General features: G+C 35.7%; 5 protein-coding genes across 9 annotated transcripts; 2 read left to right on the top strand and 3 right to left on the bottom strand.

Moving 5' to 3' along the window:
* Window positions 1-25: 25 nt before the first annotated feature.
* Window positions 26-2,530, bottom strand: Pdrg1 (Pdrg1 prefoldin-like subunit). Of its 4 annotated transcripts, none has more exons than XM_043427058.1 (3): window positions 2,373-2,530; window positions 655-883; window positions 26-526 (listed from the first exon to the last, which is right to left on the bottom strand). In XM_043427058.1, exons 2-3 carry the CDS (start codon window positions 878-880, stop codon window positions 357-359), a joined length of 396 nt encoding a protein of 131 aa, XP_043282993.1. In that variant the 5' UTR covers window positions 881-883; window positions 2,373-2,530; the 3' UTR covers window positions 26-356. The 4 variants fall into 4 exon arrangements, with proteins under 4 accessions (XP_043282993.1, XP_043282996.1, XP_043282995.1 ...); XM_043427061.1 differs by lacking the exon at window positions 2,373-2,530 and adding an exon at window positions 2,148-2,286; XM_043427060.1 differs by lacking the exon at window positions 2,373-2,530 and adding an exon at window positions 1,059-1,200.
* LOC122415151 (G patch domain and ankyrin repeat-containing protein 1 homolog) lies at window positions 1,203-2,274 on the bottom strand. The gene has a single exon (XM_043427051.1). The coding sequence runs from the start codon at window positions 2,272-2,274 to the stop codon at window positions 1,210-1,212; it is 1,065 nt and encodes a 354-aa protein (XP_043282986.1). The 3' UTR covers window positions 1,203-1,209.
* Window positions 2,531-2,612: 82 nt separating the features above from the next.
* lic (dual specificity mitogen-activated protein kinase kinase lic) lies at window positions 2,613-6,248 on the top strand. The gene is made up of 7 exons (XM_043427052.1): window positions 2,613-2,906; window positions 3,146-3,323; window positions 3,832-3,997; window positions 4,079-4,315; window positions 4,386-4,565; window positions 4,658-4,875; window positions 5,323-6,248. Exons 2-7 carry the CDS (start codon window positions 3,262-3,264, stop codon window positions 5,465-5,467), a joined length of 1,008 nt encoding a protein of 335 aa, XP_043282987.1. The 5' UTR covers window positions 2,613-2,906; window positions 3,146-3,261; the 3' UTR covers window positions 5,468-6,248.
* A 384-nt stretch (window positions 6,249-6,632) lies between these two features.
* Window positions 6,633-10,367, top strand: LOC122415149 (uncharacterized). Of its 2 annotated transcripts, XM_043427047.1 has the most exons (8): window positions 6,633-6,906; window positions 7,110-7,192; window positions 7,413-7,591; window positions 7,768-7,867; window positions 8,222-8,262; window positions 8,331-8,895; window positions 9,033-9,152; window positions 9,238-10,367. In XM_043427047.1, exons 1-8 carry the CDS (start codon window positions 6,823-6,825, stop codon window positions 9,734-9,736), a joined length of 1,671 nt encoding a protein of 556 aa, XP_043282982.1. In that variant the 5' UTR covers window positions 6,633-6,822; the 3' UTR covers window positions 9,737-10,367. The 2 variants fall into 2 exon arrangements, with proteins under 2 accessions (XP_043282982.1, XP_043282983.1); XM_043427048.1 differs by lacking the exon at window positions 7,110-7,192.
* Window positions 9,920-15,886, bottom strand: Dic1 (Dicarboxylate carrier 1). The gene is made up of 9 exons (XM_043427053.1): window positions 15,758-15,886; window positions 15,234-15,303; window positions 14,978-15,148; window positions 13,268-13,423; window positions 12,670-12,836; window positions 12,377-12,584; window positions 12,215-12,295; window positions 11,810-11,866; window positions 9,920-11,710 (listed from the first exon to the last, which is right to left on the bottom strand). Exons 3-9 carry the CDS (start codon window positions 15,071-15,073, stop codon window positions 11,612-11,614), a joined length of 864 nt encoding a protein of 287 aa, XP_043282988.1. The 5' UTR covers window positions 15,074-15,148; window positions 15,234-15,303; window positions 15,758-15,886; the 3' UTR covers window positions 9,920-11,611.
* Between the last annotated feature and the right edge of the window lie 20 nt (window positions 15,887-15,906).

Genomic DNA, 15,906 nt, shown 5'->3' with positions numbered 1-15,906 from the left:
AGAGTAAATTAATCGAACGAATTAGTTGACCTTTAATTAAGTTTTATTATGTACAGAATCAAGGAAATTCGTAAATGAAAAACTGCTGGAAAAATGGATACGAAGAATAGAATTTTTTGTAAAAGCCACGAAAAGTTGACAATTGGTTGAAATTTTCTTTGACTACTGTAAAATAAATGGAGATCGTACGACGTTTATACGACTCATGAAATATTGGCGTACTTCGATTATTGTTGAGAAACTTTATGGAAATAAGCTTCACATTTTCAACGCCTGTGAATATTCTTGAAAATTTGTTGAGTTCAAAGAATTACAAACTATTGTCGATAGAAAAATGAAACGGGGCCTCTCGTAGCTCATAGACTTTTTCCGGATAGCTGATTAATTGCTGACATCTCCTTGTACGACATGGGTTTCAGCATGAGCCCAGGAACCGGTGGATTGTGCTCCAAATCGCGTAGTTCGTTGACCTTCACTTTGAGATCACTTCGTATTTTGTTGACCGCAATGTCACATTCTTTTTGATCTGTTTCGTGTGAAACTCAGTTAATGTCATAAAATTTACTAAAATCAATTCTGATTCATCAATTAATTTACCATTTTCAATGAAAAATATTGTGCACGAAAAATATCAAATTACTAGACGAATTGTACCTTTGACGAGCAATTCCTCAGCTTTCTTAGTATCCATTTTAAGCAATATCGGTCCCACGGTAATCCAAGTTTTATCGTGGTGTTCTTTCTGCAAAGCTCGCATCCCAACCCGATCGTCGTTTCGTCGTTTGTCAAGGTCAATCACCTCTTGTTTATCGGTCAGAATTTCAGCGGCTTTGGATTCTACCTGTCTCAAATGATTCAACATTCGCAGTTGGTCGTTCATCGTCTGAAATAGCAAGAGAAAAAACGAATGGTAAATGAGCAGCCGAAAAAAGAATAATTGTCAAAGAACGCAATCGGTCCATTTCTCACTGATTTAAGGAGCTATGAAAAACTCAAAACAGAAAAAAAGAGACGGTATCGAATTTGACAATGTTTAAACTTACTAAAATAATTCTAACTTATCAAATTCGAGTACAGTTTGATCTTCCGATGAAATTCCTCAATGCCCAGGAGGATTTGTGATTTTGTTTTTTGATTATTACGATTTTTTATTGATTTATTTTAATGTAAAAAGAAACGAGAAAGAAAAACGATACGAGGGAGAAGATGTTAGGACAAAGCTCTCCTAAAAGCTCTCTCCCGTCTTGCTTCTTTGCTGAGCAATCTCTCTCTGTCTCTTTTTTTAAGGGTTCTTTCTCTCGGTTGTCTCGTTGCAGAAGCAACTGCTCTGGTATCACTGCTTCCAAAATGTGTCACCCTAGCCTCGGTCCTAGCACCTTCGTCGAAGCCTCTTCGATCTCTTTTGAGCACTGTTTTCACTGGATATTTAGAGCCCCTAGCATCAGGCCCAAGACCTCCTTCGTTCCAGCCTTTTTTCAGCAACATTTGGTAACCTTTGTTATGCTTTGGAATTGAATAATATCCGTTCTCCGGCAATTTTGGCTTTGTATTGAAAATATGTAAAGTTGAAGTTTGGTGCTTTTTTAAGGTTGTTTCTTTAAAACTTTCTCTGCAAATGGTGCAATAGAATTCCTTTCTTTTCCTCCTTCTATCCGAATCTTTTCGAGGACTGGATACTGTAGACGACGAAGCTTCCGGGTTGCTTGACGATTGTTTCTCTTTTAGTAATGCTACGATACCAGAATAATTTTTTTTTGAGGCAAGTCCACCTGCTGTAAAGCCAGACTTGTCGCGGCAACGTGTGTTTGCTCCCAATTTTAGTAGAAAATCAACGATTTTGTAATTGCCACAAAAGGCAGCTGACATTAACGGCGTCCACCCATAATCATCCGAAATATTTACGTTCACTGACGTTATGTTACGCTCCAAAAAGTTCAAATCCCCACTTTCAACCGCCTTTAAAACACAGTTTGCTGTTATTCTTGTAGTGTGTTTACGCGGTTCTCTCGGTTTATCGCGATCACGCGTTTCTAGTTTCTCTCTCTCAGAATGCGAGCTCCTTCTTCGCTTATCACGATTGTTTTTCTTTTTCTCATCACCTACGCGATCATTTATAATTTCCTCGTAAGCTATCCGCGCTTCGTTACCTCTAAAATTTAATTCTCTCTTCTCCGACGATTCATCTCCCTCAGGATTGCTGTCCGATTCCCTCACGAATTTCTTGAAATTTATACTCGTTGATAGCAACGAATGATGATATGCGTCCAGGGACATTTCTTTCCTGCTCTTTATCGCACATGCATGTTTATTGCTATATTTCGTTTTATTTGTGTTTCTGCGTTTAAGGGGGAAATATTAACTCACGAACGTACGTTTTGATTTTGAGTGTTAAAACGCCGTGGAATCGAAAAATCCCACTTGAGCGTAAACCACACGGCTAACCACCCTTTTTCGGAAAAATGACAATTTTGTTCTATTCTATTGTGCGGTTGTGCGTGCGAAGAAACTGTTCTGCCTTGGGTTCTGCAAATTCGCGATATGTTATTATCTGAAGTTAGCTGTAGACGTTTCGAGATTTTAATTGATAAATTCGAATGTTTGTTGCGTAATAAACATAAACAATGGACAGCTTTATTAAATTTCTACTTGACGTTCCGTGATATGTAAATCATATTCCAGTTAATTTTTTAATGTTTTCGATAAAACGTGTTTCCTGTTTTCGGGTTGATCAAATTTTATTTTTCACACGAATTGCCATGTTATGCATAAAAAATATCGCAGCAGATAGCGCTCCCATCGAGATCGAGCGCTCTCGTTGCAAATTTCTCGAGCAAATTTTCAAGTTATTGGATTGAAACTTCATATATGGGCAACGGATTTTAGAACTCAATCTTTACGTATGCAAGGTAAGGGAAGATTTTTAATGACGAAAACATTTCATTTAGCAACGTGTATGTTTAATTTTATTTTAGTTTGATTTTTATAATCAGCTTAAAAAGAACAGATCGTTATGATCCTTTCTGTGATGCAACGATTGTGTCTTTATTTCTTCCCGATAACCTGCAAATTCGCAGCAATCGTTTTCGATCGAATTTTTTTGTATATATACACAACGTATAACATCTTTCTCGTCTGACATCCGTAGGGTTTTTCATTTGTCGAGAAAATCCTGTCGAGGATGGGATGCTTTTGAGATAGTACAAAATTTCTCAGACTTGGATATATTCCCGCTTCCTCTCTTTTTCTCTTTCTCGACAAATCATGGCCCGTCGGGGAAAGAGAAACCTGAAACTCCAAGTTTCCGACGACGTTCCTATACCCATGTAAGTATACAATTAATCAATTGTTTCATTTTTTGAACCTGTCATTCAAGAGTTTGTTAAAATCTGTAGCACCAATACAATTTTTTCTAACATTCTGTTTTCCACAAAGATTTCTCTTAACTAGAATTTTATGTTGTACCTTGTTCCATACAAACCTCTAGGCATATCAGTTTTCAGAAGAGCAACGAACAAAAATTTTCTCTGCAGTTGTTATAATTGTAAAATAAACATAGAAATCCTGGTATAAGAGTACTCTAGTAACTGGAAAACCCAAAAAAATCTTTGTTAATAGAAACGATTATTCAAAAAAAAAGTAAACTGTAACAAGGTTCTATTCCATACATATTTAGAAATGCAGCATCTTTTGACTCAACATGTCACAATATTGTCAGCATTAGATCAATTGAGGCTACCGTTTCAAGACCGAATCTTGCAAAATGTTGATAGGCCATGTATATGTACTGCGTTATACAATATTATTTAATTTAAACTTTCTTCCTCCTTTAAGAACTCCACCTAGAAATTTGGACAAACGTACAACCATAACTATTGGTGAAAAAACGTTTGATGTGGAAGCGGATGATCTGGAAACTCTTTGTATTCTTGGGAGAGGAGCTTATGGAGTTGTGGATAAAATGCGCCACAAACAAAGTGGCACGATAATGGCAGTGAAAGTGAGAAAAGCAAAATATAAACTTGAAATTCGGGAGGATATCGAGAGAAAAATTATATTGAAATATTGCTGTTTTTTTCAGCGAATCACTGCGACTGTAAATACGCAAGAGGAAAAACGCTTGTTAATGGATCTTGATATATCGATGAGAAGCTCGGCGTGTCCTTACACGGTGCAATTTTATGGTGCCTTGTTCCGAGAGGGTGATGTCTGGATTTGCATGGAAGTTATGGACATGAGTCTAGATAAATTTTATGCTAATACTTATAAACATGGCCATTCGATACCCGAGGATATATTGGGAAAAATAGCCTTTGCGGTAAGCATTCAATTTATTTCATCATGTCAATTGTTTTTTTTTTTTATTTCATTGCTTTGTCTATTTTCAGGTAGTGAGCGCATTGGACTACTTGTACTCCCAGTTGAGAGTAATACATAGAGATGTCAAGCCTAGCAATATATTGATAAATCGTGAAGGTCAAGTGAAAATTTGCGATTTTGGAATATCCGGTTATCTTGTTAATTCAGTAGCGAAAACCATCGATGCAGGGTGTAAACCATACATGGCTGTACGTATGAAAAAACGGACCCTAATCAGTATACTTAATTTCACGATAGCATTGAATATTTTTCGTAATTTTTTTCCTTGTGTTTCTTCCAGCCAGAAAGGATAGATCCTTCGGGCGACCCGTCTCACTATGACATTAGATCCGATATTTGGTCTCTGGGAATATCTCTTGTAGAACTTGCAACAGGAAAGTTTCCCTATGAATCTTGGGGCACACCTTTCGAACAATTGAAACAAGTCGTTGAAGACGACCCACCGAAATTACCGGCTGGCAAATTTTCTCCGGATTTTGATGAAGTTATAACCAAGTGGTGAGAATTCCAAGTTTCTATCGATTAAATACGATTGAGTGTTCAAAAATCTATCTTTTCAAATTGAATGTAGTTCCATTACAATTCCGAATTTTTATTTAAAGAATCGTTGAAAAAAAAAAAAAAAAAAAAAAAAAATTACACGTTTGACAAAACTGCTAGAATCGCTACAGATTTTTGGTTGTATTTTCAAAATGTTTGAATTTAGCATATGGAATTCTTTCAATTCCATGGGAAATAATCAAGGAGAATAACATTAAGTGTGGCAAATTCGATCAATCAGTAAATTTAGTAGTCGCGACACCCTTAAACGCGAATGACCGTTCCTACTTTTTTTTTGTTAAATTTTTTGCTGTAGCAAATCGATTAGAATTCTATTTGATTTCGATGAAAAATTATACTATCGTCTAAAATATGAATTATAATATTTTTTCATTCGTTTTCTAGTCTGATGAAAGACTACACGAGTCGACCAAATTACAGTCAACTTCTGGAGCTGAAATTCATCCGAGAGCATGCAACAAAAGATACCAACGTCTCGGAATTCGTCGGGGAAATTCTTGACTTATCAGAGAATCAGCAGGCCTCATAGTACATAGAAATATTGGATAATAGTTCACCCAAAGCCGGCATTAAAGTAAACCCAAATTTGCGAGTCAGCTCAACGGCGATTGTTCGCGTTGCCTCGTCGGAATGTTATTGTCGGATTCTTTAAACGTCCACAGAGTCGCATCGTAATTGCGCTTTAATAATTAACTCCCAGAATCGACGATCGTCCAAATTCGTCCAACGTTCTTAGACTCGTCCATTAGCGAATTGAACCAGAAAACAAATCCTCAGTGTTCAAATTTCGTAAATATGCGATTTCATGGAGAGTGTGAAAAGAGGATATGGAAAGATAATCAGAGAGAATGAGAGAGCGAATGAGAGAGAGAGAAAGTAAAATAGTGAATGCAAAACGTATGTGAATTTAATAATACTTAATTGTGTAAATCTTCGTTTGAGAGGATTTTAATGAGCGATGATCTATAAAATTATAACTTAGGCATACTCGTTAATCATGAAAGCGTCTAAAAAAAAACTTTTTTTTTTTCAATAAATTAATAGCACGATCGTTGCCATCGTTTTTTAAACATATTCTTCGAATAAAAATACGTGAGACAGCATGATTGATGAATGTCAATAAATTCGCGGTTACGAGTTGTAGAAAAATTGTCACATTTATGAAATTATTGATTGACCGATTGTAAATATGTTTGTACTGATAAGAAAAAAAATGTTAGAATGTCAATTGAAAAAAGATGATGAATTCAATCGCAGTTTATTGTTGAATAATCGATCACGTAGGAAAAAAATACAAAAAATAGCAAATATTTATCGTTGTACGAAATCTATTTGGTCTCCTTTTATTCTCATAATTTAATTATTCATAGGAGCAGTTGTTAACAATTTTGTAAATAGAAAACTGAGTTAAATACTAAAATCCAGCTTGCTTTTTCAAATACTTCCGGAAAGAAAACTTTTTGATCCCAGCTATAAAAATATAAACGCTGTTTAATGGGTAACAACATTATTTTCGTTCAAAATAAAATGGAAATATTTGCAAGTTGACGTATAGGGTGGCAAATTTATGACTTTTTTTACTTTTGGGATACTGTAGAAAATGGCATTATCATAAAACGGTCAGTTCATCAATTATATATATATATATATATATATATTTGAGTTTTATACCGATCGAGAGATTTCCATTCCATCGGCCCCCGCCGCGACTGTTGACCCGAAACGGCAAGAGCCGAGCAACTTATTATATATATATATTGGTTGAACAATCTATTTAATCTGTTATTTTTGTCAGACGCTCAAACCGCTGGAAAGTCTTGTGACAATAATATACTGTATCGAGTTTTTTTGTAGGAGTGAAAAATTGATAAAAAACATAATAGAATGCCACATACCAGAGGCAACGAAATATACGAATTATTTGAAGCCATGGCCTACAATGAAGTTTCGACAATTGATATAAATCAGGTGAGTACTTTTGTTCCAATAAATCACTGTAAATTCACGATTTGATATTTGAAGAATATTCAGTCAAAACCCGTGAGGCAAGATGAAAGCTTATCTCTCGAGAATCGATATGATAGTACGAATGACCTCTGTTTGTATGTATTCGAAAAACCATTCACAATTAACTCACGCTATAAATCTTTTTTTTTCTTTCAACTCAACAGGCTATTACTGATTTAGTAAAAAGACATGATATTTGTCACGATCAAAGTGTCTCTTTAAACGATATGGATGAGCTGGCAAAAAGGTATAAATATGTAATTAATTAAAATGATAAAATAGAACCAAAGTTTTTAACATTATGCACTCGGTAAGGAAGTAGAGTTTGAAGAAGAAAAAGACAGTTTTTGGAATAATCCCCAAAATTCTGACACTGGAAATACACTTTTGATTCTGAAAATCCAAAAAAGTATTTTTCCAGATTTGATTTGAAGGACCGTTACATTGCTGTTTTATTTGTTTTATAGGCTCTTTGAGATTGCTGATATGGTTGAAAAGGACAGAGTCGAATTGAATGCCATTTTCTCAAAAAGAGTACCAATTGCCATTGAAACTCCGGCCAAGGATATTGATCTTTTGATAAATTTTGCAAGATATTACGCTACTCTCATATTGCAAAACAGGCTTTGGCAAAATGTACATATTGGCAAGTACATTATCATCAACCTTAAATTGAAAGTTTCGTTCAAATTCGAATGATCCAGAAATTTTCTATTTTTAAATTTTGCTACGCTCATCCCTTAGTTTTGGATAAAACCAAAATTTGAATTATGCGGATTTCTTATTTCAATAACCGGTGCAAAATTTATGTTAAAATTGCAGAAGGTGGAGTGTGGCCGGAAAATGCTGTATCTTCAGTCTATTATACACTTTCTACGATCATTCAAAGTAGCCATATACAATTATATTTGAAACACATAAGGTAATAATCAGAGCGCAAAGATTTTAAATTGAGCAAATCGAATGATAATTTGGAACTTCTTGCTTTTTTTGAACCATATCAAATTCCTGACAGTGCAGTTTTCAATGTCTGAAACGTTTGTCAATAAAACTGTCGTAAAATCATGTTGACGAAAGTTACAAAGTTCATAATCTTTTAAAATGTTGATATTCTAATTCAATGACGCCATGTGATGGAACAAAAAATGGTGGCCACAAAGTGTCTTTAGCCACTTTTAGATGAATCTCAATGAATCTCAATGTTTTCTCAGTTTTGTGTATTACTAGAATCCTTGTTCGATCGAACAGTGTAATATGGCTGATTTGAATTTCACAGTTTTGGTCCCCGCATTGTCCTGGGAGGTCAGAGCAGCATCGGTACGTTGAAATCCTCCACAACCCGTTGACGATTTTTTCATATTCATGATGTGAACAATTGATCGCAGACACGGCAATGATCGTGATGGCCGATGCCGATCTTTATTCGGTGATCGGAACACTGACGTCGGAGCGTGTGGGTAAAAGGGATTACCTCGATCGTCCCTTGTGGTATTTGAAGAAAATATGGATTCAAGAACCCATAAAAGATAAATTCGTCGATTTGATCGACGAGCTGCAAATCAAAGACGATACCTCTTCGATAAAATCGATGCTCCACGCTTTTCGAAACAGAGACGAGGTACTCCAAAACCTTGGCAAGGAAATTCACGTCAAAGCTTTCTCGATATGGTCGAGTAATGTTGTTACAGCTAAAAATATGGCAAGCTCTGCTGAACGAGTTTTTCTCGTGTGGATTAATTCTTACGGGGAAATTGGTCCGAGCGTTTCGTTGCCGTGGGCAGACGTCGTGCATCACAACAATATCAAACCGATTGAGCACGAAATAAATCTGATAAGCCGTATCGATGGAAAAAAAACGGTCGATCTCTTCTATGACGGTGCTTGGCAAGAGCCCATAAATGAATTATATTGGGAAGACGAGAGGAAGGTTTTATGGGCGAGTGCAACATGGTAATGATCAATTCATTATTTTATCTGAACTTAATCATTCGAATGTATAGAGTTTGCAAATTTTCAAGTTCTTGGCATTCGTCCTTGACCCTTCAGCAATTTTTATTTTTTCAAATTATCACAGTTCTCGATTTCAGGACCGACGTTGAAAAGTGTGTGGCTTCAGCTGAGAATGGTTTCAAAAAATGGAGATATTTTCCAAGCAGTAAGAGACAAAAATGTTTTTATCGCTTGGCCAGTAGGATTCAGTCGAATGGGTAAGGCGAATAGGATTTTGTTCCGATATTTCCCAAGGAAAAAATGTGAAATGCTATAAATCATGTGGTTCCACATGTTTTCCAGAGATTCAGCGCTATCAAGATCGATTCGAGTTTGGGCCGAATCCCCGGTGCTGTACGGATCTTCATCGTCGCGAATTCAGGACGAGAGCGTCGAGATCGTAACGACAAGAGAGCCAAGAGGTGTGATAGCGATCGCTTGCGACAATCGGGAGGAATTATTTCGTCGAATAGTTTACGCTTGTGTGGCTGGGAATTCTATAATAGTGGTGAACAACCGCGTGGGCCACGCGACGGCCATTTCCGGAATCGAGGAATACTGTGACACCCTCGCAACCTGCGGTTTTCCTCCGGGTGTTCTGAACTCATTGTCATTTTACGATTTGCCAAACGCTATCGAGCATTTGTCGAAAATTCGGTGCATCGCCGTTGCATGCACCGATTTCTTCACTCCCACCATTACGGGTTTGCCGAGTTACTGGGCCGACACCAGGCGCTCCACGGACGAAATATTATACGCAAAGTACACGCGCCCGAAGTCCGTTTGGTTGCCACTCCAATAAAATGTACTTCAATCCCGAGTCATCCTAAATCGCGGATAACTCAGATTTACACGTTGAAGGTGAGGTCAGCACTTCAACATGATTTGTCAGTTCTCAAATTATCAATTTGATACGCTGAAACAATATCATGAATAATCAACAGGCACATCGAGAGAGTAGCGGAGACTGTAAAATCAATAAAAATCGTTTTTTGCACCACGTTTAATAAAATCATTCGACGGAATGACAAAACAGTAACATCGAATTACACCATGAAAGATTTCTGTGTCCTCCACATTACGGAAAATCGAATTGTTCCATCGGTTTTAAACTCATTTTTTAAAAGACCTTGTCGAAAAATTTGATTTTGCACATTTCTTTGTGGACCAACCTTTCGACGAGTGGATTTGTACGTTTCCTTCTTCAATTGTGCATACAACAACGTTACGATAATTGGCAATTCCCGAAAATACAATTATTAAGAGAATAATAAAGAATCACCTATCGGATAAGTTCTGTCGATTTGTTCGGCGGCAAAAAATACTTATAAACGTAACTATACAAAATAAGTTTTGTTTTATTTCTTTTTTTTGTACTCATCACTTCTTATCATTTTGTTGGAAAAATCATAATATATAAATATATGTGTGTATATTTTTAGTATATTCACTTCTTTCCTCCTATCATCAATTCGGTACTTGTACTTTTATCAACGCGATTCGTATGCAGCTGAATATCTGTTTTTTTCTCTTGTTGAATACAATTCAATAACACGCTATAAAGACACGAATATGCCAGCATATTATATTTTCATAAACTCTGTATACGAACATGCGACATTCTTGGCAAACTCTACCACCAATTAAAAAAAAAAAAAAAAAAAACGAGAGAGAACAAAGTTGAGCCATAAATAAAGTGGTCGAGTCGAAGTCGAATGCATCGTATTCACTTAACAACGATACATAAAAAATATTCTCAGAGGAATGCATGAGACTGGAATCTCCTCAGGTTACTCGAAGCTTCGGACAAAATTATTTCAAATTGGGTAACACTTGTCAATTGTAATCGTCGGAATTCAATTAAAAATGTCTCACTAACACGTTCAAAGCTCAACATTCTGTTGAATTTCAAATTTTTCACAGAAATACTTGCGAAAAAATATCCACGAATTCAACCATTCATGATATTACACAAATACAGATTTTTTACACATAGTTAAGATAGCAGCAAGTTTTTTATCATTATGACAGACTGAAATTTGTTGGGTGTATTTGACTCGTTTTTGTTGAGATTCAACACGTTGGTCGTGCAACTTTTGTGTCGTTGAACGAAATCTTTTATAAATCACATATTTATAAATTATTTTAGATGGGAAACATTTAATCAAATTGGAAAATGTTAATAAGCATTTAGAAAATTTAAATTCATTAGTAGATGATAAAAAGTTTGACGTTATAGATTGACGTAATTTTTTTATGAAAAAATTTGCTGCCAACTTTTTGCCATAATTATTGTTGATAATGAATGATTCCCAATTTTGCAAGGACAGTTGGCGAATCTTGCTCTCTTGACAAATCGAGAAGTTATCGAACGAAATTGTTGGCTGGAAATGTGATAGTGAACATTTTCAATACATCATTTGGTTTGTTGGACATTTTGCGCGATACTTTTTGTATCTATCGAAGACATTTTGTGGAATGCACGATCTCAAGTTACTGAACTATTTACATGATATACGAAAGATCGTCGATGAATTTTTCGTGTTATTTGAACTTGAAGCGATTGGACCAGTTTCAGGCGGACTTCAATGTCCCGTCTAATCAGGTTTCAATTAGTATTTACAAATCCTTATTTTCCTTCACTTTTACCCAAATTCCTGTAGGGTTTTCTTTTTTTTTACGCAGCATTAAAGCCAAAATTCACACGCAGTTGTTCAAGGAATACAAACGTGAGAATTGTGTGGGGAGCCAGACGAACAAAGGCTGGAACATAGCCCTGGAAATTCAGAGGAAAGTAGTATACAATTATACATGCGTCACAAGGAGGGAAAATTCATCGAATGTATCGTTTAAAATTTTGTTAACGCAATCTTACTTTGAAAAATCCAAGCGGTCCCAATTTTGCTGTGTACAAAATGAGCTTCCACATACTCTGTAATAAAACAAAATTACATGATCAAGGATCATTCATCACCACCATTTTGAGTTATGAGTATAAAAATCCATCTTTACATTTTTTCCTGCCAAACAACAATACCAAATTTTGCATTTTCATTCATTATTTAAAAATATTTTCATTACTAATTTCTTCTTCATAATATCATTGCTGATGGTCTACTTTTACTTCATAACTCAATAGTAATGAACGGAAAAACAAATTTTCAATTATGAGAATAATATTTAACATTTCCGGTGATGTATCTTATCTTCCTTATTTTTTCTATTTATAAAACTTTGAGGATATAAATTTAAAAAAACTATCGTGTTTTTGGCGATTTACCTTGAATTCGCCAGGCTTTGCGTTCATCGCTCTCGTCTTCAGAACGTCTAATGGTTGTGTAAGTGTAGTGGCAATGGCTCCCTGGAAAAGTATCAATATCACATATTGGATGTAAAAGAATCTCGTATATTGTTGAACGATTCAATAACGAATGTTCCTTACCGCGGATAAGCTCGCGGCAAAATGAGTGCCAAGATTATCTTTGAATTTTCCTGATTGCAACATGGACTGCTTGATCTGATCGTAAAATGACAATTGTCCGATAGTCATGAGAGCTGCTCTTCCAGTTGCGGTTGAACAGCCATTGAAAAGTTTCATAAGACCTTCTTCTTTGGTTACTCGAATCAAACCGTCCAAAGCATGTTTGTAGCTGGGTACAAAAAATGAATGCAATTTCAATTGTGATAATAAAAATAAAACGATGGAGGTTAGCTGGAAAAGCAATAGAACTTTACTTTCTACGTTGATTCGGTGGCAATTTTATGTCGTTCTGCATTCGCACGTTTATGAGATCCCCGGGTGTACCGAAAACACCACCGGCAGCACCAGCGCCACCGGCGAGTAACAGTTTTTGGTAGAACGGTACAGGGCTCCCGGAGCTTTCGAGTGCTTGTTTACCAACCTATGGATTAGCCGAATTTTACACAAGGGGCAAAGTTATTCGACGAATAAAATAAAACATTTGTAAAAGCCAGGCATCATCGTACAATTGCTGTGAAATTTGAAAAGACAATTTCGCATATTATTTGTTCGACTGAAATGAAAAAAAAATGGGCTCGAACTTTGTTCTATTACAATCTATTAAAGTTGACGGAAATAAATCGAGCGATATTTGCCTAAAATAGACAATGAGATCGCTTGTGGAAAACGAGAAAGTCAAATCACTGATGAGCAAGGCATCAAATTTTGTATCGTAAAGAGGTACAGAGTATAGAGCAATAATTTCTTATCGCTGATTGACGCTGGCAAAAAACTATTTCACTGTTTTGTTTTTCGAAACATCAAAAATTTTAAACCTTCCAAACCTCGTATAATTCAAAGAAAAATGATTACCTCATAAGCGCCGAACCTGATAGTGGAATACGTAGCTTGACGAAGTAAGGAAGCGCTGAGGCCATTGTATAAGGCGAGTATACCCTGTTTTTTAATAATATTCAACGTGTGCTTTCCAATTGACACTTTGCCCTCCTGTTGTGTTTGCAGTTGGACCTATGCGTTCATGTAAATATGTATTTGTCTCTTTATCGATCTTTGAACTGGTGACGTGTGTTTTTCGTAAGTTCGTACGATAATGATAATAATATAAATGCTATGATTATTGTCAAGCGGCTCTAAAAAAACTACTCGTGCATTTCGATGGAAACCGGGTGACAATCGTTATACATGTGCGAAACTTAATATACGTGATTATAGAGAATTCTAAATTTCGTGCATAAAAGCAATAAGCTATATCTGCTGTTTTTTTATGATAAAAAAATGGTTTTTTCGAATATATTAAAGCACACGTTCAATAATTATAATGACAAAGTGATTTTTTGTCTTTAATAATTTAATTATATTTTGAAATTGAATGGCAATCGAGCATTGAATTTTTTTCCAATCGCCTATAGTCACGTGCTGCTTCTTTTCAAACGAACCAATCTTCGTACTGTTTTCTGTCCAAGGCCGTTCAAAACAAGCGAGGTAATAGATAATTAGATAACTCCCAACCAATAATATCCTTTACACGAGGTGCCCAATTCCCACCCGTTGAAAAGTCATAATTCTGTTCAATTTATCCATGCTACAGAGAAATTATTTTTCGACTGTTGTTAGCCATCTAATTAAATAACATTGGCTCTTGAAACACATTGAAATAAAACAAAAATTTTATATTTGAATACGTATGGCTGACATTATATTTCGTTCCACACGTCACAAGGGAGTTAACGTTGAATTTGCTCCACAAAATTGCTCTGTGGGTGATTGATATTGATTATCATAACGGAGCTTCGTGAGTAGAAGGACGGAATAAAATTGTCATTATACGTTCTGCATCGAACTCCGTGGATTTTGGTCAATAAAATTTCAGTTTGGGGATCCCGAATTTTTTGACTAATTTTGAACGACCACAGACGGAATCTCCTGTATATTTAAAGGTCAAAATAACAAGTTTTTTTTCAGGAATCTCGATATTTATAAATGCTTCATGCTTCATAAAAGCTTTACCAAAATTAAGCGTGATGCCGTAGGCATTGATTAATCACAATTGCTGCACTTCATAATTGACATAAATTTATTTGAACTAATAATTTTTCTTGATATGAATAAAATGATTAAATAACGTTATAAACGGAAGCTGCATAAATATTGAAATATTATTTAGAATTGAGTTAAATGAGCGTGAGGAATTGAAATAGTGCCAAAATTGAGTTTTTTTTTGTGCATTCAATCATGAGAACAGAAAATCCTTACTGGCTTTCTCGAGTTATTTTAAGCGTCCTATGTATTCGCTCATAATCAATCTATTTTTGGATACATTTTCTATTTATAAAACAGTCATCGAAGGTCTCCGTCTCTCGGCAACAAAAAATTCACATCCGTGGTTCCTTCAATCTACTCTTTTTTTTGTCTCTCGCACAACCCAGTCCTGAGTGTTGAAAAAATGACACATATGCGTAACACACGCATTCCAACTACGGACACGTATTATTCATTTTTTTGTCTCTTCCATATGGAATAGGCAAAAACTACAGAAAATTCATAAATCAAGCTTCATAATACCTTGAGTAGATCTAACGGATGAGTCACACAGGCAGCCCCGGAAGACGCTATGCCGCCAAAGTACCATCTTGCCAGCCTCTTTTTTTCTGTCGTCATTTCTACGCTTTCTCTTCAACACTTTTGCTATATAAATTACTTTTTCATGGACGTTTTTTCACAACCAATGGCTGCCTGTGTCGAAAAACAAATAAAAAAACTAAGATAGAAAAATAATCTAAAATGAAAGGGGTCGTTGGAAAAGTGTTTTCTTACATACCCTGTATTATTAGTGAAATCCCAAACTCGTTTCACAATGTTTTGTAATATCCTAACATGTCTGCTGTGTCCTAATTATACAATGTCGAAAAAACAAACATTTTTAATTGAAAAAAAATATTTTTATATTGTTCCAATAATTAGGTACGGACACGTTTTCAAATTATTGCTTCGGAAAAGCGGTTTTTTTTTTAAAGAGAAAGTTTTCATTTTTTTGGATAAAATGTGTGATTTGATCTTTCAATTGTTTGTTATGAATATTGAGTCATTCGACTGATAATGTGAAGGGTTACAGTTGAAAAGTTCCGATATTGAGATTGTCGTATTGATTGTAATATAGAGGGTAGAGTGTTCGATCGGCGGTGACTATTTGATCAAGATGTTTCGATGGAACATGATTTGATGGATTTGCCACAACAATTTATATTTGAAAAACTTGTAAAAACACGGCTATTAATGATGCGGAACCGCGAGTTAAATTTTATTGAATAATTTCATTGAAGTTTTCGAAAAAAATCACCGTACGGGATGTAGGAGCAGAGTAGCGCGTTTTCCGATGACTCCAGGGAAAGCGCTGGCCTCGTACTGGATATCGGCACTCGGCACTTTTTTTTTCATACCGCGGCTATCGGTTGACCAAAGCAGCAGCCGACAAGGCCGCCGCCGCGAAACGA

Source organism: Venturia canescens, chromosome 8 (genome assembly GCF_019457755.1).
Source record: "Venturia canescens isolate UGA chromosome 8, ASM1945775v1, whole genome shotgun sequence".
Lineage (NCBI taxonomy): Eukaryota > Metazoa > Arthropoda > Insecta > Hymenoptera > Ichneumonidae > Venturia > Venturia canescens.
Note: the sequence above shows the minus strand (reverse complement) of the source record. Positions and strands in the feature narration are given on the sequence as shown.